Consider the following 27,708-nt stretch of genomic DNA (forward strand, 5'->3'; position numbering starts at 1 on the left):
ATCAGATACAATTCCTGACACATCGGTGACACTCCCTTCACCCAGGAAGCCCAAACAGCCACGGTCAATGACCACTCAGAACTCGCCCAGCCATCAAGGCACCCACCCCTTTTTGGCTCAAATCGAATGCAGTAATCGAAGACTGTCAAACTACTGGGTCCAAAGCTAAGGACCGCCCAAAAAAGCGCAAAACCCCAAAGGATAAAGAGAGGCACTGCCACGTGTTCGATCTTTTTTGGCCCTGGCACACCGGCACTCTTCGAAGCCAACTGCAACACCAGAAGCAAGTTCAAGATCAACGATCGCTACCAGACAGATGTTTTTATGTTGCATGCATGAGTTAACCTCGTGTGTAAATAAACCATTATTGAACTTGAACTAACTGACTGGTTGTTGGGTCTTTGATCAATATCCGGTTAAACCTTGTGGTGGTATCATCTGATACCTGGTGACTCTGAAAAGCAATATCATCATTATTAATTGGCAACATTCTTGGTGACGCTGGTGGGATAGTATCCCACTCAGTATTGAAAAGGGCAACATTATTGGTGCCTCCGGTGGAAAAAGGGCAACAATGTTTAATAAAAACATTTTAAAATGCCCCTAAAAAAACTGGACAGGGGATTCAAACATAAAATGTCAACAGTAACTTGCTTAAAGTCAAGCAACGGAACAGGACATGGTCTATCGCATTCCACAGCAATGTAACTTAGAAATAGGAGAGGACGGTAGAAAATGGGGTCAGGCAGGTGTTCATTATGTATAAATAGACAAACCAACAGTCTGATAAGTGACTTTTCTTTTTGTCAGTGTAACCAATTAATTTAAACCAATTTAAATTGATATTTTGAAACCAGTCCACTGGATTCAGATTACTGTCCAGCAATACTCTTTAACACACGCTTTACTGAACCAATACTTTCTGGCCTAGTCCTTCAGTCTTTACAGTTCATCAGGTCTGTGGGAGGGACGCGATTCCTGTTGGGTTTGCTCATCATCAGACGACACGCCTTTTTTCCTTTCCCAGTCACTGTCCTCTTCTCGTCTCTTTTTCTTTCCTTTTTTCTCTTTCTTGCTTTTCTCTTCCTTACCCTCTTTTTCCTTACTTTTCTTCTTTTTTGTCTTCTTCTTCTTCTTCTCCTCTTCATCGATCAATGCAGGATCGCCCTTCTGACTGTTCCAATCTTCTCTCAAACATTCTGAAATAGATTCGGATTGATTTACTTTTGTGCAGGAATCTTTGGAAAATTTACTTTGTTTTATTTAGCACACATGACATCAAAGAACAAATCATGCTTTACTGCATTACTATACTGTGACTATGCATTGGCTTCATTTGTGCATTCCCAACAGATACAACATACTATCCGTCTCCAGTCCCCCCGAATAAGGCTCCTTTAACATTAGGAACTATGCCACAAAGCAACGTGTAGGCTGAGGGTGGGGGTGCGGGGGTGTGGTGGGGGTCGTATATGTTTGCTGTTTCTCTTAACTCAAAATACCAGAAAGGGGATGGACTGATAAGATTGGTTACAATAATATATGCTACGGCAATTCAGAGACACTAGGTCATTCTGTTTCATTTCTTCACAGGGTTTCTGTAGCCGCTTTTCACCTAGCGACGATTGTTCGGTCTGCAATAAAAATTACAGCACCCGACATGCAAGTACATGTCTTCAGGACACGGAGGCAGCATGGCGGCACAGTGGTTAGCACTGCTGCCTCACTGCACCAAGGATTCGGGTTCAATTCCGGCCTTGGGTGACTGCAAGGTTGCACATTTTCCCCATATCTGCGTGGGTTTTCTCTGGGTGTTCCAGTTTCCTCCAGTAGATAAAATTGCCCCTCAAGTGTCCAGGTTAGGTGGGGTTACGGAAAGGGGGCGGGCCCAAGGTAGGGTGCTCCTTCAGAGGGTTGGTGCAGCCTCGATGGGCCGAATGGCCTCCTTCTGCAATGTAGAGATTCTATTCTATGACTTCCAGTGTTAGAAAGATTTATACCTGTCTCATGGGCCTTTAGCACATGCCGTTCACAGAGGAACATGGTGAGGTCTTCCTCCTGATGATTTTTATACCAGTCTTCAATAACATCCTCATACTTTTCCACCATGACATCACACTGGGGTATAAAAGAGAGTGAGCACATACTTGGAGTTAAACAAGCGCCAACATAGTTTCATTACTTTCAGGGCAAGTATATTTATCTGCATTGCCAACTAATCCCTAAATTACTTTAAAAGAAAAACTACTGGTATCTTCATCCCCTTGCGTATTTTGTTGGTTAATGGCAGTCTGAGAAGAAGCTATTTTGTGTAGAAAATCATCTAGCAATCACCATGCGGTTGGGATATTTTGCAACGCACAAGCATCATACAGCAGCTTCCAACAGCAGCAAATGTATTCTAAAGAGAACATGTTCTGCCACCTCCTTCCCGTCCTTCTCTGCCTCCCCAGTGCTCCTTCGCCCAAGGATTAGAACCCCCCCCCCCCCCCTCCTCCACTTCCTCCAATCCCAACAAACCCTCCAGTGCACCTCAAACTTTTCCTTTGGGCACAGCCTGATCCACATCAGCCATCCCCCTCCCCACCACTCCCAAAATAATGAATTTGGCTATAAAAGCGTATAGAATAATTGGGGGTTTAATTTATAGTGTTAAATAGCTTTTTATTGAATTTTGAAATGCGGAGGAGTATTTACCCTTAAATCTATATGCATTTTATAAATACTTGCGACAATATTGTAGAGATCTTGGTCACTATCTCGTGTACTGGCAAATGAAGCCCAAAATTAATAGCTTAGAATATTTTTGCCTCTTTTTTAGTTTTTTTCCTTTCCAGAAGGCAGCAAGGTAGACTAGGATAATGTCCCAGTGATGCTGAGCACCCTCCAGTACCTTGATTAATAGCCCATTCTCCAAGTATGAGACTGTGAATACCACGGGGTATCACAGGACATAAACACAGACTTCCAGGAGAGATCACCGGATAATTATCAGGATCTGAAATGTTGGCTGATTTCTCCCCTCCTGTTGTAGCACCTCAACGTTCCTCAATCCTAGAACATTCCTGGTCTCTTTGCTGCAGTTCCATACTGGACAGTGCTTTTTACAATCGAAGAATCAAGGGAACCAGAAATAATAATTAGCTTTGGTGTTATTATTTTTCCTCAGAAAACAGTACTTCGTCTGCCACGCACCACCCCCAAGATGCAGATCAGGTGCTCTGCACATACCTGCTTCTTCATGTCAGAGACCTCAGCTGATGTCTCATTCCATAGTTCATAGGGGATGTCCATAACAACTTTTACACCTTTATGAACAAGGCCATGGAGAGTCTGGAATGTCTCACTCATTCCCTGGTTTGGAAAGAAGTAAAATAAAGCATTAACAACGTTGATGATATTACTCCTTGATATTTTTTTCAGAAGATCCAGTTTTACTTTTTTATGGTACCTCACTCATCAATCGTTCTGCTTCCCTAGCCATCTCCTCTTAAAATTGGTCTTCAGTGATATGTGCAGATTAATTCAGATATTCAGAAGTTGCCGTCACTGATTCGACCCTTCTTAAGAGGGTGCATTGTCTAGGTCCCCCTTGACTTCAATCAATTAGAAATCACTGAACTTTGCTGAATTAGTCTTAAATAGCTAATTAACTAACTTCATAATTCCTGATAAACATCCTCATCAGTCCAAAAAGATGATTTTAAATTTGTGGAATGCAAAAATTTCCATGATCAATTCCACATATCTTAAAATTAATAAATTTAAGTGGAGATTTATCAGCATGGTTCAAGGATTGAAGAACAAAGAAAAGCTGTTCTATTAGCTGATGATACAGGACTAGGGGGCTTTTCTATGCAGTGCTTGGTGCAGCCTGGACCTTGCTACTTACAAGGATGGTTGATGCAGAAATGATGAGTAGAAAAGGAAATTGGTTATGCACAAGGGGAAAAAAAAACATGAAGGGCTGACTCGATGGGTCAAATGGCCCCCTTCTGCGCTGTAACTGCTATGATTCACATTGTGAGGTGCTTGCTGATTGAACACAGCATTGACTATAATCTCCGTGCTCTTCCTTTGTGTCCTAGGTGTAAATATTTATTTTGTTTTTGAAGTTGATGACAATTCTATTAATATATAAATGATTAAGCATTTTCTATAACCCGTTATCAAATATTTGACGTATGTTTATTGTATTTAATCTTATTCATGGGGTCATGGTTAGTGAACAAGCCAGAGTTCAATCTTCCGGCCCACTGAGAATGAGGGCGACTCGTGTGGCCCATGCACTAGCCTAGATTGCCCATCACTGTCGCAATGACTCTATGACCCTAAGTTTATCTTTATTTTTGTTTCCATTTTAATCCAATCGGAAGCCATTTATTTTGCCATCTGAAATTTTAACTTCGTTGTAAAGGGATTCTGTGCTTCTAATTTCTTGGCTTGCTCTCTGTGAGAATGTGTCAATGTGATTGACTATTTATCCTGCTTGCTGTCATCACTGTACCTGGAGATCCCTTTAATTTGGCACCCAGATTTAAACTCTCATTGGAAAAGGGGAACATCATGCTAAATTGATCACTAGATCTTTGTAGAAAATTGAGAGATAAGCGGCAAGTGCTGTTACTTTGTCCCGGACTGCAAAACAAGAATCTTTATACATGTAGAAAAGAATAGAAAAGATAAAGTGTATCACTTCAAGGGTGGGATTCTCCAGCCGCACCCGCACAACGACCAGAAATTCCCGCCAATGTCAATGGGACATTACATGGTCCACGTCCCGCAGTAGGCGGGGCGGAAGAATCCAGGTGTAAGTTCAGTCATATCCACAGGATAGGGGGCATTGGTACAAGTCAGAAACAGTACTGAACACTTCTTCAGTCATTTTGTCAATAAGCATTTCTTCACTGAAAGATCAATGACATCTGGAATAGCCTTCTGGGTCATGTAGTGGAGGCAATACTCTAGAATAATTCTGAGGGCTAGATATGATAATAGGCAGCTAGTGTAAGTAAGGGCAAGATAAACCATAGGATTCTCTGCAAGCATTAGCATGATAGTGTGGTAGTCTGTATTAGGGGTATTATGGTACCCAGGTTGATGCTGTAAGACCATTGCTGTGGGAGGTACCCGAGACAGCAATATCATTGGTGAAGCCTGCCTGCTGGTTCCGCCCAGTAATGCGGAGTATAAGAGCCTGTGTCTCCCTAGCAGCTGCATTCTGTACCTGCGCTGCTGGGGGAAACATCTAGTTCAATAAAGCCTTCAATTGTCATCCAATCTCGCTTCTGGAGTCATTGATCGAGCATCAATTTATTGGACTAGTTTTTAAAGAATGGAGCTCCGAATCAAGCCAAATGTCTGCAACTCAGCCCCCACGCGGCAAACGCAGCGACGACCTTCAAACATTGACTGGCGTGCTTCAATGGGTACCTCAGGATGGCCACAACTACACCCACAGAGGACTAGAAGATGCACGTTCTCCACTTGAGGGTGAGCCCAGAGATCTACACCCTCATCGAGGATGCGGGCGAGTTTGAGGCCACGATGGCCCTGTTGAAAGGACACTATATTCCCCCAGTAAACCAGGTCTACGCCCGACATATGCTGGCGACGAGGCGACAAGTCCCCGGGGATTCGCTGGAAGAATTCTACCGTGCGCTCCTGGTGTTAGGTAGGAACTGTAACTGCCCGCAAATTTCAGCCAGCGATCACACAGAACTTTTAATCCGGGACGCATTCGCTGCAGGTATGCTGTCCTCCCAAATTCGTCAGCGGCTGCTAGAGAAAGAGACACTAGGCCTCAAGGAGGCACGGGCCCTTGCTAGCTCCCTGGATGTGGCCTCCCGAAACGCCCGCGCGTACGTCCCCGACCGTGTGGCAGTCGCTTGGGCAACGTGGAACACCCCCGCGGCCGACTCCAATGCTTCCCCCATCCCCCCACAAGCTTGTGCTGCACGACTACCAGGCAACCACGGGGGGCCCGCTGTTAATTTTGCGGGCAAGCCAAGCACCCCCGGCAGCGCTGCCCGGCCCGCTCCTCCACCTGCAAAGGGTGCGGCAAAAAGGGCCATTTCATGGCGGTATGCCAGGCCCGGGCGGTCGCCGGGGGCGAACCGTGACCACCACCCGAACCCTCTCCACGAGCCACGTGCGGCCAGCGGGCGCCGCCATCTTCCTTTTCCCGAGCCACGTGCGGGCCCAGGGCACCGCCATCTTGTTACCCAAGGACCACGTGCGACGAATGTGCGCCGCCATCTTGCACAGCCCCAGCCATGTGCGTCCAGTGGGCGCCGCCATCTTGGCTGGTGTCTCAGGACCCCGATTCGGATGGCCACACATCGCCCGAAGAAAACCTCCAGCTTTTGCCAAGACTTGCCTCGGTGACCCTGGACCAGTCTCGACCTCGAACGCGACGAAGACCATGCTCATCAATGGGCATAAATCATCCTGCCTGATCGACTCCGGGAGCACAGAGAGCTTCGTACACCCCAACACGGTAAGGCGCTGTTCTCTTCCCATCCACCCAGTTAATCAACGAATCTCCCTGGCCTCCGGGTCTCACTCTGTAGAGATCACAGGGTCTGCGTTACGAACCTCACAGTCCAGGGAAGGGAATTTAAAAATTTCCGCCTCTATGCCCTCCCTCACCTCTGCGCTGCCACGCTCCTCGGGTTAGATTTCCAATGTAACCTCCAAAGTTTAACTTTCAAATTCGGCGGCCCTATACCCCCCTCCCTGTCTGCAGCCTCGCGACTTTCAAGGTCGAGCCGCCTTCCCTTTTTGCGAACCTCACCCCGGATTGCAAACCCGTCGCCACTAGGAGCAGACGGTACAGTGCCCAAGACCAGACCTCCCTTAGGTCGGAAGTCCAGCGGTTACTGAAGGAAGGTATCATTGAGGCCAGCAAAAGTCCCTGGAGAGCTCAAGTAGTGGTTGTAAAGACCGGGGAGAAGCATAGGATGGTCATGGATTATAGTCAGACCATCACGCAGCTCGACATGTACACTCTCCCCCGAATATCTGATTTGGTCAATCAGATTGCACAATACAAGGTCTTTTCCACAGTGGACCTAAAGGTCGCCTATCATCAGCTCCCCATCCGCCCTAGCGACCGCAGATACACTGCATTCGAAGCAGATGGGCGGCTCTACCACGTCCCAAAGGTTCCCTTAGGTGTCACAAATGGAGTTTCGGTCTTCTGACGGGAGATGGACCGAATGGTTGACCGGTACGGTTTGCGGGCCACGTTTCCGTACCTCGATAACGTCACCATCTGCGGCCACGACCAGAAGGACCACGACACCAGCCTCCGTAAATTCCTCCATACCGCAAAAATCCTTAACCTAACTTACAACAAGGATAAATGCGTGTTCAGCACCGACCGTCTAGCCATCCTCGGCTACGTAGTGCATGATGGAGTTATAGGCCCAGATCCCGAACGCATGCGCCGCCTCATGGAGTTTCCCCTCCCACACTGCTCCAAGGCCCTGAAACACTGCCTGAGATTTATTTCATATTATGCCCAGTGGGTCCCCAACTATGCGAACAAGGCCCGCCCATTAATTCAGTCCACGGTCTTTCCCCTGTCGGCAGAGGCCCGCCAGGCCTTCAGCCGCATCAAAGCGGACATTGCGAAGGCCACGATGCATGCAATCGATGAATCCCTTCCCTTCCAAGTCAAGAGCAACGCGTCCGACGCAGCTCTGGTGACCACCCTCAACCAAGTGGGCAGACCTGTGGTCTTCTCACGCACCCTCCATGCTTCAGAAATCTGCCATTGCTCAGTTGAAAAGGAGGCCCAGGCCATAGTAGAAGCTGTGCGGAACTGGAGGCACTATCTGGCCGGCAGGAGATTCACTCTCCTCACTGACCAACGGTCGGTTGCTTTCATGTTCGATAATGCACAGTGGGGCAAGATAAAGAAGAATAAGATCTTACACAGTGGAGGATCGAGCTCTCCACCTACAACTATGAGATCTTGTATCATCCCGGGAAGCTAAACGAGCCTCCTGATGCCCTATCCCGCGGCACATGTGCCAACGCACAAGTGGACCAACTCTGGGCCCTCCATGAGGACTTCTGCCACCCGAGGGTCACTCGATTCTTACATTTCATCAGGACCCACAACCTGCCCTACTCCATCGAGGAGGTCAGGACCGCCAGCAGGAACTGTCAAATCTGCACGGAGTGCAAGCCGCATTTCTACAGGCCAGAGAAAGCTCACCTGATAAAGGCTTCCCGTCCCTTTGAACGCCTCAGCATGGACTTCAAAGGGCCCCTCCCCTCCACCGACCGCAACACGTACTTCCTGAACGTGATTGACGAGTACTCCCGGTTCCTATTCGCCATCCCCTGCCCCAACATGACCGCAGCCATCATCATAAAAGCCCTCCACAGTATCTTTACCCTGTTTGGTTTCCCCGCCTACATACACAGCGATAGGGGGTCCTCCTTTATGAGCGATGAACTGCGTCAATTCCTGCTCAGTAAGGGCATTGCCTCAAGCAGGACGACCAGTTACAACCCCCGGGAAAACGGACAGGTACAGAGGGAGAACGGAACGGTCTGGAAGGCCGTCCTACTGGCCCTACGGTCCAGGAATCTCCCAGTCCCCCGCTGGCAGGAGGTCCTTCCTGATGCTCTCCACTCCATCCGATCACTGCTGTGTACCACGACCAACGTCTCCTTGTCTTCCCTAGGAAGTCCTCCTCTGGGACCTCACTCCCAACCTGGCTGGCAGCTCCTGGACCCATCCTGCTCCACCACCACGTATGGGCGCACAAGTCGGACCCATTGGTCGAGAGAGTCCACCTCCTCCACGCTAACCCTCAATACGCCTACGTGTCGTACCCCAACGGCCGACAGGATACGGTCTCCCTTCGGGACCTGGCACCCGCTGGATCCCCACCCACACCCCCACCACCACCAGAGCACCCCACAGCCGCCCCCTTCCCAGGTGGATCGGTCCTCCCACCGGTCCCATCCAGGGGTGATGAAGCTGCCGAAGAAGCAGAAGCCACGCTCCCGGAGCCACGGATGCCCGAGCCGGCGCCTGCATCACTGCCGAAACTGCGACGATCGCAGAGGACGACCAGGGCCCCCGATTGACTAATAGCTTCATTTTGAATGTAAATAAATACTGTAAATAGTTGCGACATGTAACGAGGCAAAACACTGTACTAATGTATACCGGGTACCACAACCTCTACCACTGTATGACGCGAGACCACCACCCCCGCCGGACTCTTTTTTGTTTTTTAAACAGGGGGTGAATGTGGTAGTCGGTATTAGGGGTATTACGGTACCCTGGACAATGCTGTAAGACCATTGGTGTGGGAGGTACCTGAGACAGCAATATCATTGGTGAAGTCTGCCTGTTGGTTCCGCCCAGTAAGGCAGAGTATAAGAGCTTGTGTCTCCCCAGCTGCTGCATTCTGTACCTGCGCTGCTGGGGGAAACATCTAGTCCAATAAAGCCTTCAATTCTCGTCCAATCTCGCTTCTGGAGTCATTGATCGAGCATTAGATAGGCCAATGGACATCCCGCAAATGTGCACGGAGCAGTAAGCAGTGTTTCTTTGTGAAGGCAGAGTAAATGAAGTAGGCACAGATGCCCAGGAAGTGGGAAGTAAAGCTCCAAAGCATAGAGTGCAGAGGAAAATGTTTGAACAATTCAGCAGCCATTGCATAAAGAAAGAGGCAGAGTGCTGGGACACTGGGAAAAATTCAAAACAAAATGTACAACCGTTCACTTGCCTTGGTATGACAGGATGATTTAAGAACATTAAATAGGGATTCAAAAAATAAGAATTTGGCGTTAATTTCCGCAAAACGTGAGGACCATTCATCAGCCTGTTCCAAGACCTGTTTGAGGCCAATAGTAACTAGAAAGAGGAGGGGGGGGGGGTTTGGGATGGCATGAGGGAGGAAGATAAGGGAAGACGTACACAAGGGAAAGGGTTGGGGGGGCGGGGGGAAGAAGAGCTGGAGAGAAAGGGGAACCCAAGGAAATCACAAAACAAAGCATGGGAAAAAAGTGAGATAGGGAGGGTCCATGCAGCCCCCCCACCCCCACACCTCCCCCCTCCCCCCCCCCCCCCCACAATTAAAAACCAGAAAGAAGCCCAGAGCAAAAGGCAACGATAACAGGGAAACTAAGCTACCAACAAAGGAAAGAGATGTGGTTGAGGGGGGTTACCACATGTAAAAATCTTTGAAAATAAGAAACATCTTTATTTGTAAATACCAGATACACTTCAGCTGTTACTCTGGAAAATACCAATAATTTTTTTTTTAAATCTTAAAATAGCACCAGTCAGGAAATCTACTGTGAATGTTCTTCTTAGAATTGAGAAGCTCAAAGCAAAGCTTTTGTGAAGTCATTAGAAAGATTGAAACAAGTAAAATATCAAAAAGGTTAGACTGTAGGGAGAGTGGAGGGGACCGAGTTCCATAATGTAATGTCACTGTCTGTGTGGAGTCTGCACATCCTCCCAGTGTGTGCGTGGGTTTCCTCCGGGTGCTCCGGTTTCCTCCCACAGTCCAAAGATGTGCAGGTTAGGTGGATTGGCCATGCTAAATTGCCCTTAGTGTCCAAGATTGCCCTTAGTGTTGGGTGGGGTTACTGGGTTATGGGGATAGGGTGGAGGTGTTGACCTTGGGTGGGGTGCTCTTTCCAAGTGCCGGTGCAGACTCGATGGGCTGAATGGCCTCCTTCTGCACTGTAAATTCTATGTAAGGTCATTGGAAAGAATGAGCTGATTTTGGATATGCGAAAAATGGTCCTGGATTGTTGTTGGGCGAAAATCCGGGTATTTTCTACCTCATACCATTGGGAAGAACATCAGCAGCGTAATATTTGCACTTGCTCAGGGGCAGAAGATTCACCTTCTCAAAACAACTAGGGATGAGCAATAAATGCACTTTTGGCACCCGTACCCCAAAAAACAACAAATAAGTCAGTTGTGAACCGTGACTTGATAAATTTAGTCGCTTCCTCACAAACAACGATCCTTCAATGTAGGTACCACTATACATCAAATGCCAAGTCCACCTGGCACCTAGCAGCAGCAAAATCCAGAACAAGCCTGCTTTTACCTCCTTCACTCAAAAAAGGCAGTTCAGCAACGTTTACCTTTGCAAACCGATTACTTCCGGTTCGCTCCTTGTGTAGATTATATTCCAGCAGACGGTTACAAATGTTTTCAGTTACTTCAATCAACCGAATATCACTTTCCGAGAGAAAAGAAAAATGAATACAGTTAACAAGAAAACAGTGTGTCATACTGGAGTATCTATCTTCAGACACTGGTGTGATGAATTAAGCCTGTTGCTATTCCAAATCGGTTTTTAAGCTCTTCCCTGCAGCCAGGCGAAGTAATCTAGATTCTTGTCTCCAAGGTCAGATTTTTTTTTGTTTTGTTCAAATAACTGTGTGGTGCTTTATTATGCCTATAAAGTGACCTGACTCTTGAAATGCCATAAAGACTCACTGACAATTTTAGATGCTCAGGTTCGGGATCTCTCATCTGGGCTGCAGAGGAACTTGGGAGTGGGGAGGGTAAAGGTCCATTTGTCATGGTCCACGTAGGTAGAACAAGGATAGAGTTTCTGCTGAAGGAGCATGAGCAGCTAGGAGCTAAATTAAAAAGCAGAACTATAAAAAAGGTAATAATCTCCGGATTACTGCCTGAGCCACGAACTAATTGGCACAGGATCGATAAGATTAAAGAGTTAAATGCGTGGCTCAAAGGTTGGTGTGTGAGAAGTGGGTTGGAATTCATGGGACATTGTGTTAACATGTACTAGATGCTGTGGTATGAAGAGGCAAGAGTTCAGCTCCTTTTTCACCAACACACCTTTAATGGTTCAAACTCACTCTGCACAGAACTCTACAGATCATCACAAGCTCCAGAGTCCACCTAAAGCCCCTTTACATATCAGTGTCAATCATTGAACACTTAACATAAATGAGACAATCATTGAACACTTAACATAAATGAGACAACTAATTGCAATGTCTCTTAACCCATTACTTAACACATTGGCACCAATACTGGGGAAGAAGGGAGCTGTTCTGATGGGACGACCTGAATCATGCTTGTTTAATCATTCTTGATTAATAAGGGGATCAGGGATTATGGGGAGAAGGCAGGAGAATGGGGATGAGAAAAATATCAGCCATGATTGAATGGCGGAAAAGAATCGATGGGCTGAGTGGCCTAATTCTGTTCCCATCGTCTTATGCTGGGACCAGAGCCCTGGCGAATCGTATAATCAGGCTGTAAATAGGGCTTGAAATTAAATAGTGTGTGTGTGTGGGGGTGGGTTCCAGAATAAATAATAGAGCAGAGAATATGGAAAGCAGCAAGAATCTAACTTCAGGCACAGCAGATAAGGGGGCAGGTCAACACAGAACGGAGGGCGCTGTACCTAAATGCACGGAGTGTACGAAACAAGGTAAATGAGCTTGTAGCGCACATTGAAACTGGTGGATACGACATTGTGGGCATTACAGAGACGTGGCTGCAAGGGGATCTAAATATCCAAGGATATGCGTCCTATCAAAAGGACAGTCAGGTGGGCAGAGGGGGAAGGGTTGCATTGTGCGTGCAAAATTAACTTAAAAAATCGATAGCAAGAAGCAATATACGAGGTGGCACAGTGGTGTAGTGGTTAGCATTGCTGCCTCACGGCGCTGAGGTCCCAGGTTCGATCCCGGCCCCGGGTCAACGTCCGTGTGGAGTTTGCACATTCTTCCCATGTCTGTGTGGGTCTCACCCCCACAACCCAAAGATGTGCAGGGTAGGTGGATTCGCCACGCTAAAATTGCCCCTTAACTAATTGGGGAACAGGGCCTGTTCTGTGCTGTACTGTTCTATGTCTATAAAAGATAAGAGAGAGGCAAAAATAGATATTGGACCATTGGAAAATTAGGCTGGAGAAGTAGTAATGGGAAACAAAGCAAGTCCATCTTTGGGCGTAATTTACCCAAAAGGGATTCCCCTTGCAACGTCTCACAAGATTGTTCTGAATCTCTCGAGGCGTGGTGAGCTGGGTAGGTGCTGGGAGCGGGGTCTCCTGGCTTTCCGGTGCAGCGTGGCCTGAAGATCGTGCCCAGTGAGTCCTGAATAATAGAGGAATTCACCCAGTTTAACATCAGTAAAACTGAAGCCAATCCTCTTCAACTCCTTCCAGTAATCACTGGCTTCGATTCTCAGCTCCATCAAACTTCTCCCCCTACATCACCACACCCAGCAGCCATCCAAGGCTTAAGACATGAGACGCAAAACATTTGCACACTGCTCGACTCAAACTGAACTTCATTCCTCAGTATTCTTACCAAAACTACTTTCTTCCACCTGCACAAAACAGCCCAGCCTCACACGTGGATAATAATCAAATAAACACTGTCCGTCACCCTTTTGTGTATAACGGAGTGTCTCACCTTCGGAGGCCATATTGCAGATTACAACAAAACAATGGCAGATTGCCCTTGAGAGCCCTTTGAGGGAGCTAGGGCTTTTCTCTTAGGAGCGGAGGAGGATAAGAGGCGACTTAATAGAGGTTTATCAGATGATGAGGGGGATAGATAGAGTGGACGTTCAGAGACTATTTCCTGGGGTGGATGTGGCTGTTACAAGGGGGCATAACTATAAGATTCAAGGTGGGAGATATAGGGGGGATGTCCGAGGTAGGTTCTTTACTCAGAGAGAGTGGTTAGGGTGTGGAATGGACTGCTTGCTGTGATAGTGGAGTCGGACACTTTAGGAACTTTCAAGCGGTTACTGGATAGGCACATGGTGCACACCAGAATGACAGGGAGTGGGATAGCTTGATCTTGGTTTCGGACAATGCTCGGCACAACATCGAGGGTCAAAGGGGCTGTTCTGTGCTGTACTGTTCTATGTATTACTCCCCCACTGTTGCCAAAACCTTACTTCATTCATCCAAGCCTTTGAAGCCACCATCGCACCCAGCCCCCCCATCCCCAACTAAACACCAACCAGTCTCTCCAAGGCAGGAAGAGGTTTGACTAACAGCAGATTCAGAATGTATTTTGGAAGAGGTCTCGGAGCAGATCAGGAAAAAAAAGGAAGAAATCATTAAGTATAAATACCATTTTCTCTTACAAAAATAAGTGAACGTGTAGGAATTTGCTTACGAGTGCCTGTATTTTATTTTCGACCCCTTTCCTTCCATAAAGCCGTATTTGGTATCAATCACCGCATTGGTTTTTCCAGTTTCTTCAAAGGCCAATTTCAATTCCACAGCAAGGTACTTGCAAACTAAGGAGTTTATTAAAAAAAAGACAGATATAAAAAGGATGACTAATTGAAAATGCAGAGAAGGGACATTGTACATTGCATTATTTATTGGGCTGGTCATGTGGCCAAAATGCCCAACAATTGCTTACCAAAGTTATGGAAGGTGAGAGTCTGGAGTGTGCGCTCACAGTGGTTCAAAGGAGGTACTGCAAGGACACTTTGAAGGCTTCACAATAAAGTTTTGACATCAGTCTCCTATTTGAATATATTCAAGTGTGCAAATCTACTAAATACTTTGTAAAGAGGTAGCCAATGGCAATCTGTTAATGAATTTCAGTTGTTTTTCTCACCCCTGTTGTCAGTGATCAAATACTCACTTAGATTGGTCATTTCTAGAAGGTTGTTTCTCTAGCACAAGTCTAGTTCTCATGAGGTGTCCCACCTGAAACACGTCTCCCTTTCTCTTTAAAATGGCTTGAAAATCAAATGTTGACCGGTGATTTTGTTTTGTTGTAACAGCAACAGCAGTGCATTTTGGGAATGTCTGCTCAAAAGTGAGTAATTTTAGTACTGGCATTTGTCACACTGCTTTTTTTATCAAGCATCCAGGGTCAACATGTCTGGTACATACATCACAGCCAAGTGCAGTGTGAAACTTCCTAAAATCTCCCTCAATACAATGCCCCAATTCCAATGTTGTGTTATTCACCCTGGGGTAACACGGACTGCAACAGGATGCAGATGAACTGTAAAACATACACCAAACATAGGCGTTGGTTCAATACTATTTATTGAACAATGCACACAGCTGGCTGTGGGTTGACACGGTACTACTCTAATTATACTAACTCTAGCTTACTAGACCAGACTAGCTCTGATCCACGTGAAGAAGGTGCTGACTGATATATACACCCTGACTGTGACTACAGTTGTCACCAATGGAAAGAGGTGGAGTGCTGATGCCTTGTGTGTTTTATAGTTGGAAGCCCCCCTCTGGTGTTCTGTCTGGTGATTGGTTGTGTTCTGTCCTGTATGTTGATTGGCTAACCTGGGTGTCTGTCACTGCCTGTTTTTACCTCATGATGTGCATAAGTGCATATTATGACATCCAACTTTTAAAAAGGCTTTGCCTATGGCGCCAGTGTAATATTTCTATATGCCATGCCAGTCATCTGCCCAAGACTGACAAATTTGGTTAATCCGAAATAAACCCCCCCACCAGTTTAAATACGTTTGCATTGCTCCTCAGTCAATGAATAAAGTCAGTCAGGATTGTCTCTCGAAATGGAAACAAACAAAAAGAAAAATAGCAACACTGTCTCTCACTTCCCACTTTTGTTCCAGAAGAGGATCAATTGATAGAACAACATGTTTTAATTCAGTTTGAAATCAACAGCAAGTAAACAGCCACAAATACTAGCAAGAGAGATGGTGCGTGAACCAGTGGCACAGAGGACTGCATGGCCAGTGTACCTGTCACAAACGCTTTCAAGTGAGTGTGGTTACTTCACAGGGCTGAGTCAAACTAATAGTTACAGTATCACAGTAAAATGCACACATCTATTCCAGCTAAAACGATTTTGGGAATAAAGATTTTGATAAAGGCTTGTCCGGTATTTGACAAGGTTATATCCAAACTGGGGAACAGAACCTTTGCTTTTCCCTGCTCACCCACTTTTAGCTTCTTATGTTATCAACAACTTTCATTGTTTCGCACCCGTCGCAAGATATGTCAGACGTGCATAATCAATACCTCACCCTGTGCCGTCAGTGGGAACTCCAGTTATCAGGTCAGTCAGGAATTTCCTCCTGAAGCACAGAGCCTCATCCCAAAATGAAGTACAATTGGCAGCTACAGGAAGATTGTGGACTGTACATAGAGAGGGAAGTGAAGAAAGGGTTGGAAGGTTTGAGATACCAAGTCCTTTCTGATCAGGTACAATACAGGTTTCAATACAATCAGACAAAGTCAGAACATAGAACATAGAACATAGAAAATACAGCACAGAACAGGTCCTTTGGCCCACAATGTTGTGCCAAACTTTTGTCCTAGATTAAGAACAAATTAATCTACACCCCATCATTCTACCGTAATCCATGTACCTATCTAATAGCCACTTGAAGATCCCTAATGTTTCTGACTCAATTACTTCCACAGGCAGTGCATTCCATGCCCCCACTACTCTCTGGGTAAAGAACCTACCTCTGACATCCCCCCTATATCTTCTACCATTCACCTTAAATTTATGTCCCCTTGTAATGGTTTGTTCTACCCACGGAAAAAGTCTCTTGACTGTCAAAACCTTAGATACTGCCTTTGTCCTGCTTGGTGGTCATGGGCGTGAAATTCTTCGGGAATGCCTTTGCCATTTGTTGCACTGAATACATAATAATAATAATAAAAATAATAATAACAACCTTTATCGTTGCAAATAGGCTTACATTAACACTGCACTGAAAAGCCCCTAGTTGCCACATTGTGGCACCTGTTCGAGTCCACTGGGGGCAAATGCAGAATGTCCAAATTACCTAACAGCATGTCTTTTCGGGACTTGTGGGAGGAAACCGGAGCACCCGGAGGAAACCCATGCAGACACGGGGAGAACATGCAGACTCCCCACAGACAGTGACCGAAGCTGGGAATCGAACCCGTGATCCTGGCACGGTGAAGCAACAGTGCTAACCACTGTGCTACCCAAGAGAAGACACAACACAGATACAGTGCGCAGTGTAGTTCCCTTGTGCACAGTGGATCATTTAATATTTTTATGCAGTCCTTACATGTTCAATGAATGTTTACACTAAACATTGTGCCTCTGCTTGATGGGAAACAAAAAATGACTTTTGGATTTATCCATATTTGACAGGCCAACAAGATTGCTCTCTCAGCAATTATGTTCTGTGTTCCTTTTTCACAGGCTCTCTTTCCCCCCCAACTCATAGGCATTTCTTCACCAACACCAATTCACAAACACACTTAGTTCTTCCTGCAACAGCCAATTGACAATTCTACTTCATTTTGGGAATAGGCTCTGTGCTTCAGGAGGGATTTCCTGACACACCACACTAACTGGAGTTCCCACTTGGAGCACAGAATGAGGCAATGAAGCAGTAGCATCCAGTATGAGCAGCAGTTGGGGCCAACAACATGCACATACATGAGAACCTCGAAAACGAGCGAAAGTTGACCAACAGTAAAAACACAAACTCTGATGTTACATCCGTTGTTCATGCTGGAAATTTTAAATAAAAACAGCAGCTTGGTAACATCTGTGGAGAGAGAAACAGATACAACTAAATCGGAACAAAGTCCCATAGCGAGCGCATTTGGCCGTGTGTTTCCCGGAGCTCACAGTGCCAAGAAACACATGGCTATAAAATGCCACTCACGTTAAATAAGGGGCCTCAGTAGAGAAACTACAGCCAAGGCTGCACATATCCCCGTTTTCTACGCCAAGGAACTCGGCTTGCCGGAATTCCTCAGTGCAGCGAAAGATCAGAACACCATTTTCAAATGGGGCTCGATCTCCGAGGCCTTCAACGTGACCCCCGAGAGGGGGCTCCCCCAAGCCCCTACACACTATGGGCGAGTTCCCGGGCCCGCAACCCCACCACCACCGACCCATCACCCACATAGAGCATCCCTGGCCCAGATCGCCAAGCGCACAAAAAATGCCGGCTTGCCACCTTGGCAGTGCAAACCTGGTGCCATGGCAGTGTACCTGCCAGCTGGCAGTGCCAACACTGCCAGGGTGCCCAAGTGGCACCAGCAGTGCCAGGGTACCACCCTGCACCAAGAGCATGCACCAGGGAGCCTCCGATCCCCTGGGAGACCCCACGGGTTTCATTTCTTCTGGACCACGTTTGTGGGGGCCAGTGCTCAATGGTACTCATCTGAGGTCTCCAAGGCTAAGGGAATAGATCCCAATGCCTCGGGTACCTCGGGAATCTGCACATTAAAGTGAGACTAGCTGTCTCACTCTGATTTGCAGATTTGCTAAAAAGTGATCCCGCCCAACAATGGGAAGGATTTACATCGCAACGTCTCATGAGATCGCGATCGATCTCACGAGACGTTGTGACCCAAGTAGATCCCAGGAGCGGAATTTCCCAGCTTCTATCGACCACGCTGCGCCACGGCGAGCTGATTTTCGGGCACAGCGCCAGCAAGAGCTCTTAAAGGGATAAAGTCTTCACAAAATAAGGGCAGTATCATATACAGAGTATTTTTTAATCTGTCTTCACGGTAGAAGGCTTCTGGAGCATTTCAAGATTAGTGGATAAAGCAGGGTGCAAAGGAAGGAAGGAACTTAACAGAATCACGATCAGTACAGAAAGAGTACTCGGAAAGTTAATGGGATGAAAGGCTGACAAATTCTGATGGCTAAATGCAAGGATCTTAACAGAATTAGCTAGAGATAAACGGATGCATTGACTGTAAACGTCCAAATTTCCCCAGATTCTGGAAAGGTCTGAGCGGATCGGAAAACCACAAATGTAACATATCTATTCAAGAAAAGAGGAAGATATAAAATCAGTAAACAATAGGCCAGTTAGCTTAACTTTCATCATTGGGAAAGTCCTAGAAACCATTATTTTTTAAAAAATAAATCTAGAGTACCCAATTATTTTTTTCCAATTTAGGGGCAATTTAGCGTGTTCAATCCACCTAGCCTGCACATCTTTTGGGTTGTGGAAGTGAAACCCACGCAAACACGGGGAGAATGTGCAAACTCCACACAGTGACCTAGAGCCAGGATCGAACCTGGGAACTCAGTGCCGTGAGGCTGCAGTGCTAACCCACTGCGCCAACGTGCTGCCCACCTAGAATCTATTATTAAGGAGGTTGCAGGACATTTTAAAAATTATACAATCAACATGGTTTTGTGAAAGGAAAATGTAGTGTTTGACAAATTAATAGTCCTATGAGAATGTAACAAGCGGGGTAGATAAGGAGGTACCAGAGTAAATGTAGTTTTATCTGGATTTCCAAAGGCATTCCCTGAGGCGCCACATAAAAGTTTACTACACAAGATAAGAGCTCATGCTGTTGTTGGGGGTGATACATTGGAATGACATTAGAATGGATAGAGGTTTGGCTAACCAACAGAAAACAGTCAGGAGAAATGGCTCATTTTCAGGCTTGCAAACTGTAATGAGTAGTGCCACAAAGATTAGTGCTGGGGCTTCAACTATTTCTGAGTTTTTAATGACTTGAATGAAGCAACCAACTGTGTAGTTCAGATGATATAAAGGTAGGTGGTAGGAAAGCAAAGTTATGAGCAACATGAGTCTGCAAAGATATATAGATGCGTAAAGCGAGTTGTCAAAAATATTGTAGATGGGGGCAAAATGTTGGAAATGTCAATGTTGGGAGCAAAAACATAATATTGTAATTTTCCAATATATTTACTTTAACATTTTGAACATAAACTATTAAAATGGTTGCTGAAAATCAGGTGTCCATTGGCATACTAGGTTTCAGACAGTAGAGTCTCAATGAAATACCTAACCAAATATGGACATTAGCAGCCATCTGGGGAATTTGCACATCCTTTTATGTAGACATCCATAGAAGAACTATAACATTCCAGCAAGGCAGTCTTTCTGTTGCACAACGGACAAAAGAAACATTGAAATCGAATGCGTGTTAGTTGACTGTGAGTTGATTCCTTCAACCTTCCTGGTCCCTCATCCAAGCTGGACAGGGTGAATTTGAAGGTGTCAAACACACTACCCTTTTTTGGAAAAAGATCTTTGAACAAGTCACATGATGGGGACGCAATTTTGTCATGTGCTTTAAAAGTAACAGCAAGAATATATTCTGCAGAGTTCCATCAGAAAACCATCAAAGCAGTTGTAAGCTCACTTTTCAAAGAGAACTGAGGGACTGCTGTGTGCTCTGTTTCACGGAGACATGGCTCACTCCTGCTTCACCGGACTGTGCCCTACAAACAGAGGGCTTCTCAATCCACCGAATGGACCCTAGAGCAGCCTCAGGCAAGGCAAGGGGAGGTGGGGTCTGCCTCCTAATCAACACCTCCTGGTGCCTAGATGTAGCAACACTAGCAAGTTTCTGCTCCCCGGACCTAGAATACCTGACGTTAAAATGCCGCCCCTACTACCTTCCGTGGGAGTTCAGCTCTGTTATCCTGACGGTGGTTTACATTCCACCCCATGCGAACATAAAAATCTCACTGGACAAAATATTCACCACCACAAATAGCCTTGAAACGAAACATCCCGAGGCCTTGTTCATTGCAGCTGAGGTCTTCAATCAGGCCAAGCTCAAGAGCATACTACCAAGTTACCACCAACACATCACCTGTTCCACCAGAGGCCCAAACATCCTGGACCACTGCTACACAAATATCAAACAAGCCTACCGCTCTATCGCCCGCCCACACTCTGGCAGCGCTGACCACAAGGCTGTGGTCCTGCTCCCGACTTATAAGCAAAAACTGAAGCGGGAGAATCCGTCAAAGAAAGTTGTGCAATGTTGGTCTGAGGAATCGGATGATCTCCTACAGGACTGCTTAGAGTCAGTGGACTGGTCAGTATTTAAAAACTCTGCGACCAGCCCGAACGGGTAAGCCACTACAGTAACTGACTTCATTAGTAAGTGTGTAGAAGACTGTGTTCCAAGAAGCAGATCAGCGTGTTTCCCAACCGGAAACCCTGGATGAACAGGAATGTCCACTACTTGCTAAAGTCTACATCTAAGCGTTCGAGGCGACCCTGACCTATACAAGAAAGCCAGATATGATCTAAAGAAATCCATCAAAGATGCCAAAAGACAGTACCGGAGCAAGCTCGAGTCCCAGGCTAGCCACAAGGATCCCCGCCATCTATGGCAAGGTCTACAAGATGAAGGCATGTAAAATTGCCGGCTCCAAAGCACCTCTCCCTGATGAGCTTAATGCATTCTATGCACACTTTGAGCAAGAGGTCAGCGAGAGCGAGCCCTCCACCCCAGAAGCCTTGGATGAACTTGTATCTGAGATCACCACTGCAGATGTCAGAGCAGCCTACTCGAAGGTCAACCCACAGAAAGCCACTGGCCCGGATGGGGTACCCGGATGAGCACTCCGGTCTTGCGCGGATCAGCTGGCGGAGGTATCATCAGGCATCTTCACCCTCTCTTTACAACAATCTGAGGTCCCTATCTGCTTCAAGAAGACGACCATCATCCCTGCATCAAAAAAAAGCCAAGCAGCGTGCCTTAATGACTATCATCCAGTGGCGCTGACATCCATCATCATGAAGTGCTTCGAAAGGTTAGTCATGGCACGAATCAACTCCAGCCTCCCGGATTGCCTTGATCCACTACAGTTCGCCTACCGCTGCATCAGGCCCTGCCCTCTACCCTGGAACACCTAGATAACAAAGACACCTATGTCAGACTCCTAGTTATCGACTACAGCTCAGCCTTCAACCGTCATTCCTACGAAATTCATCTCCAAACTCCGTGGCCTTGGCCTCGGCTCCTCCCTCTGCGACTGGATCCTGAACTTTCTAACCCACAGGCCACAATCAGTAAGGATAGGCAACAACACCTCTTCCACGATCATCCTCAACATCAGTGCCCCACAAGGCTGTGTCCTCAGCCCCCTACTATACTCCTTATACACCTATGACTGTGTGGCCAAATTCCCCTCCAACTCAATTTTCAAATTTGCTGATGACAACACCATAGTGGGTCAGATCTCAAACAATGATGAGACAGAGTACAGGAATGAGATAGAGAATCTGGTGAACTGGTGCGACGATAATAATCTCTCCCTCAATGTCAACAAAATGAAGGAGATTGTCATCGACTTCAGGAACCGTAGTGGAGAACATGCCCCTGTCTACAGCAATGGGAACGAAGTAGAAAGGGTCGAGAGATTCAAGTTTTTAGGTGTCCAGATCACCAACAACCTGTCCTGGTCCACCCATGCTGACACTATAGATAGAAAATCCCACCAACGACTCTACTTTCTCAGAAGACTAAGGAAATTTGGCATGTCACCTACGACTCTCACCAACTTCTACAGATGCACCATAGAAAGCATTCTTTCTGGTTGTATCACAGCTTGGTATGGGTCCTGCTCTGCCCAAGACCGCAGGAAACTACAAAAGGTTGTGAATGTAGCTTAAGTCCATGCACGCAACCAGCCTCCCACCTATTGACTCTATCTATAATTCCCGCTGCCTCGAAAAGGCAGCCAGCATAATTAAGGACCCCACACACCCCGGACATACTCTCTTCCACCTTCTTCCAGGAAAAAGATACCAAAGTTTGAGGTCACGTACCAACCGACTCAAGAACAGCTTCTTCCCTGCTGCCATCAGACTTTTGAATGAATCTACCTCGTATTAAGTTGATCTTTTCTCTACACCTTGCTATAATTGTAACATTATATTCTGCAGTCTCTCCTTCCTTCCCTATGTACGGTATGCATTGTTTGTACAGCATGCAAGAAATGCTACTTTTCACTGTATACTAATACATGTGACAATAATAAATCAAATCAAGCAATCTAAGCAGCCAATGTGATAAACAGGAATACCTTGAAGGGGGGGGGGGGGGGGGGGAAGAGAGACTCCCCACAACTCATTCAAACTTGGGCACCTGTGAACCAACCTCCAAGAAATTTGAATACAAGATGACTTGCAGCCTACTGAGAATCCTCCGCTTTACAAGGCCTTCAATTCAACTAAAGTGTCAACTCCTCTAAGAAACTACAAGCCTGTCATAGACGAAACTGAGACAATCATGAATTGTAATTGCACTCTTTTACCTTAATCTGTAATTAATCTTTGTATGAGAGAGTCACTGAGTGAGACATTGTGTTTTAAAGCTTTGGGCAAGTGTACAATAATAAATAACTTTAATTGTTTTTGAAAACTGACATAAAGCTTGTTGCAGGGATAGAGTTATTTAAAGTGGGGCAACCACACTAAGAATAAGAAAACAAAATTCCTTGCATACAAAACACACTGATCACAGACAGTAGCCGAAAACACAAATGCTGTCCGTAACAATCACGCAATGGAAAAGGAGGGTGCAGAATGCTGCAAATGAAAGAGACCCGGGTGTCCTAACTTGAATCACAAAATATTAGTGTGCAGATACAATAAATAGGAAGGCAAATAGAATGTTGGCCTTCATTTCAAGGGGGTTGAAGTTTAAAAGTAGGGACGTCTTGCTACAAACGTACAGGGCACTGGCAAGATCTCACCTAGGGTACTATGTGTAGTTTTGGTCTCCTTACTTAAGGAGGGATATGCTTACACTCGAAGTTTGGAGAAGGTTCACTGGACTGAGACTTAGGAGGAAAGGATGAGCAGGTTGGGCCGATATGCATTGGAGTTTAGAAAATATGGGGTGATCTTATTGAGAGGGCTCAACAGGCTAGATGCTGAGAGGATGTTTCCCTTGTAGGAGAATCTAGAAAGAAGGAGGCACAGTTTCAAACTAAGTAATTTCCTATTGGAGGTTAGGAGGAATTTTTTTAAAAATAGAGAGTCATTTGTCTTTGGAAATCTCTTCCACAGAGGGCAATGGAGGCTGGGTCACTGAATGTCTTCAAGGCTGAGTCAGAGGATGTTTGATCTGCAAGGGTGCCAATTTTTATTTTTTAATTCATTTTTTAAAAAACTGCTTGTGGACATTGCTAGCTAGTTCAGCATTATTGCCCATTCCTAACTGCCCTTGAGAAGGTGAGCTGCCTTCTTGAACTGCTGCAGACCCTGTGGATTAACAGTACTGTTAGGAAGGGATTTCCAGTATTCTGACCCAGCGTCAGTGAAGGAGCGGCAAAATATTTCCAAGTCAGGATAGTGAGTGACTTGGAGAGGACCTACCAAGTGGTGATAATCCAATGCGTCTGCTGCCCTTGTCCTTCTAGATCGTAGTGGTTCGTAGGTTTGGAAGGTGCTGCCCGAGGAGCCGTGATGACTGTCTGCATCTTGTAGATGATACACATGGCTGTCATTGTTTGTCAGTGGTGGAGGGAGTGAATATTTGTGGGAGGGAGTGAATATTTGTGGGAGGGGTGCCAATCAAGCGGGTTGCTTTGTCCTGGGCTGTGTCAAGCATCTCAAGTGTTGGAGCTACACTCATCCAGGCAAGTGGAGAGTATTCCATTGCACTCCCGACTTGTGCCTTGCAGATGGTGGACAGGCTTTGGGAAGTCAGGAGTTTAGTTACTTGCCACAGGATTCCTAGCCTCTGACCTGCTCTTGCAGCCATAGTATTTATATGGCTAGTTCAGGTCAGTTAATGGTCAATGGTAACCTCTAGGCTGATGATAGTGTGGGATTCCGATTCTACTCGTCAGCCCAAGCCTGGATATTGTCTATGTCAAGCTCCATTTGAACATAGGCTACTTTAATGTCTGAGGAGTTATGAATGGTGCTGAACATTGTGCTGTGCAATCATCAGCCAACATCCCCACTTCTGACCTTATGTTGAAGGGGGTCACTGATGAAGTAACTGAAGATGGTTGAGCAACTGAAGATGGTTGAATCTAGGACACTACTCTGAGGACCTCAATGGAGTGATGTTCTGGAGCAGAGATGATTGACCACCGACCACCACACCCATCTTCCTTTGTGTCAGGTATGACTCCAACCAGCAGAGGATTATCCCCCGATTTCCATTGACTCCAGTTTTGCTAATGCTCCTTGATGTCGGTCAAATATAGCCTTTGTTGTCAAGGATAGTCACTTGCACCTCACCTCTGGAATTCAGCTCTTTGTCCATGTTGGGACCAAGGGCTTGGGGGGGGGGGGGGGGGGGAGGGCACAGAAAAATTGAGATAAGGGCACAATCATATCATCCACACTTTTTAAATGGTGGAGCAGGCTCAGTGGGTTAATTGACCTATTGATCTTTTGAATCATGTACGTTTCAGAAATTATTCTTTTGACCAAAAAGCTTCCAGTCTAAAAGGTTCCCATTGGGAAATGTTAGAAAGTAGATTAAACAGCTGTTCCTGCAACACCGGAGCAATCTTAAAGCTGCTCCTGTAATAAACTGTCCCTCTTTTTCCATTTTACGGTTAGCAATGTGCTGCCCAGGGTATCCCAGGGATTTGCATGAAACCATATAAGCCACAATGAGGCCAGTTAAGTCCATTGTACTTTTGCCTTCCAAACAATAACCAAAATGAGGCGCAATTCACATTAATAAAAATTGAGAACCTGAAAGGGGAAGTGGCCCCATATTCGAACAGTACCAAAAATAAACCCATCTGGTCGATTTGTTTTTTTTTTAAATCACGAAATACGTTACATTGTTTTATGCACTTGTGGTGATATTTCCCGATTGAGGATATTATTATGCATCGTTCGGAGTACCGGCGACGTGAATATCGAATTTAAAAACAGAATTAAAACACAGAAGACCAATCTTTGTATGTATGTATGTCTGTGTGTAACAAGTGCAGCTGTCAAGAGTGCAATAAAGAAGTGGGACACAAACCTTCGCATGGATTGGGGAGTTTCACCCATTCGGAATCATCGTCGCCCCAGACTGGCCCACACAACAGGAAGACTGAGATCAGCCTGGCCACGGTCTGCATGGTGCAGTGAGTTTTAATGTAAATCAAAACCCAACAATAAAAGTTACAAAGATGATGCATTGGTCTTAATGAAACGCCTATCTAATGGAGCACAGACTGGCACCGGGCTGAGAAACTGACACTCACCCGGTCACATGGTCACATTGTATCTATTTCCTCCTCGCACCGACCAATCACCACGTCCGCCGTGTCCTTCATGGCAGCCCGCACGGAGCACGCGCAGAGCCCAGCGCTGTGTTGCAGAAGCTGGGGCGTGTTTGGAGAGAGAGGAGATTGAACGTGGGGAGGGCAATAAATATTTTAACACAGCGCACGTTTTTGTTTCCCTTTCAAAAAAAAACATAGCCTACACCTAATATATTCTTGCATTTAAGCACTGGCACCCAGGATAGGTTATCAATGATTAATGCTCATTCCATTCTCATCCCTACAACTAAAGCACTTTGTGAGCTTTCGGGGGAATGTTTGGGGGTCGGATAGCAGAATGATAATGCTACTGGACTAGTAATCCAGAGGACTGGACTGATCCTGTACAGTCACGCGTTCTAAATCCCAAGTGTAACAGCTGGGAGAATTTAAATTCAATTAAATAAATCTGAATGAAAAGCTACTCAACAGGATTGTTGCAGAATAGATGTTTTGTTGCAGAATAGATGTGGGCAGCACAGTAGCGCAGAAGTTAGCACAGTTGCTTCACAGCTCCAGGGTTCCAGGTTCAATTCCTGGCTTGGGTCACTGTCTGTGCGGAGTCTGCACGTTCTCCCCGTGTATGCAAGGGTTTTCCTCTGGGTTGTCCGGTTTCCTCCCACAGTCCAAAGTTGGTGGATTGGCCATGATAAATTGACCTTTGTGTCCAAAAAGGTTAGACTGGGTTACGAGGATAGGGTGGAGGCGTGGGCTTAAGTGGGGTGCTCTTTCCAAGGGCCAGTGCCGACTCGATGGACCGAATGACCTTCTTTTGCACTGTAAATTCTATGATAACTGTCTGTTTCATGAATGTTGCTTAGAGTGTTTATGTGGGCTGACCTAGATGTGACTCCAGACCCAAAACAACATGATTCACTCTAAACTGCTGCCTGAAATGGAAGCCACTCTGTTATATCAAACCACAACATAAAAGTCTAATCACCCCTCAGTGAACAGCATTGTGGATGTAACCACACCAGATGGGGCTGCAGTAGAGTTATCGATGTTTACAGCATGGAAACAGGCCCTTCAGCCCAGCTTGTCCATGCCTCCCAGTTTCTATCACTAAGCTAGTCCCACTTGCCTGGGTTTATAGAGTAGTTAAGGGTGGGAAGTAAATGCTGCTCTTGTCAGTGACGCCCATGTACCACAAACAACTTTTTTTTAAATGTGTTACTGAGTGTGGTGCATTCTGCTTGGGCGATGTGCCTGTCATGGTTGAATAGCTGGGAGTTGGGGCTGGTTTAGCTCATTGGGCTAAATGGCTGGCTTTTCAAGCAGGCCAGCAGCACGGTTCAATTCCCGTACCAGCCTCCCCGGACAGGCGCCGGAATGTGGCGACTAGGGGCTTTTCACAGTAACTTCATTGAAGCCTACTCGTGACAATAAGCGATTTTCATTTTCATTTTCAGTATGTGCAATCTGTGAGATGTGGGTGTGAGACTTGCAGCAGTGCGAAATGCGTGAGTGAAGCTATGAACATTAGGTATGAGTTGCGGCTGATAGAGATTGTTAGAAGGGGAATAAAAGAGGGAGGCTCATTGAGCAGGGTATGAGCTGAATGGTTCAGTTGTAGGAATATGACATTTGAACATGCATTTTCTCACCTTGACCCACTCGTGGGGTTGGTGAACTTCAACCAAGTCCTTGGGGTTGCACTGCTAGAATTGACAGTGATGTCTA

General features: G+C 46.1%; 1 protein-coding gene across 1 annotated transcript; it reads right to left on the reverse strand.

Annotated features, from left to right (window-relative positions):
- Positions 1-560: 560 nt before the first annotated feature.
- Positions 561-25,979, reverse strand: cnpy3 (canopy FGF signaling regulator 3). The gene is made up of 6 exons (XM_038775712.1): positions 25,740-25,979; positions 14,167-14,290; positions 11,137-11,233; positions 3,232-3,354; positions 2,001-2,118; positions 561-1,199 (listed from the first exon to the last, which is right to left on the reverse strand). The coding sequence occupies exons 1-6, from the start codon at positions 25,897-25,899 to the stop codon at positions 943-945; spliced, it is 879 nt and encodes a 292-aa protein (XP_038631640.1). The 5' UTR covers positions 25,900-25,979; the 3' UTR covers positions 561-942.
- Positions 25,980-27,708: the final 1,729 nt, after the last annotated feature.

Source organism: Scyliorhinus canicula, chromosome 17 (genome assembly GCF_902713615.1).
Source record: "Scyliorhinus canicula chromosome 17, sScyCan1.1, whole genome shotgun sequence".
Taxonomy (NCBI): domain Eukaryota; kingdom Metazoa; phylum Chordata; class Chondrichthyes; order Carcharhiniformes; family Scyliorhinidae; genus Scyliorhinus; species Scyliorhinus canicula.

What these genes read in the sequence shown, in the direction of transcription:
- cnpy3 (XM_038775712.1), bottom strand. Translation starts at nt 25,899, where the DNA reads ATGCATCATCTTTGTAACTTTTATTGTTGGGTTTTGATTTACATTAAA. An exon ending in ACTCCCCAATCCATGCGAAG is followed by an intron (nt 14,291 to 25,739) that starts GTTTGTGTCCCA and finishes TAAACTCCTTAG; the next exon opens with TTTGCAAGTACCTTGCTGTG. An exon ending in TCTCTGACATGAAGAAGCAG is followed by an intron (nt 2,119 to 3,231) that starts GTATGTGCAGAG and finishes TTTATACCCCAG; the next exon opens with TGTGATGTCATGGTGGAAAA.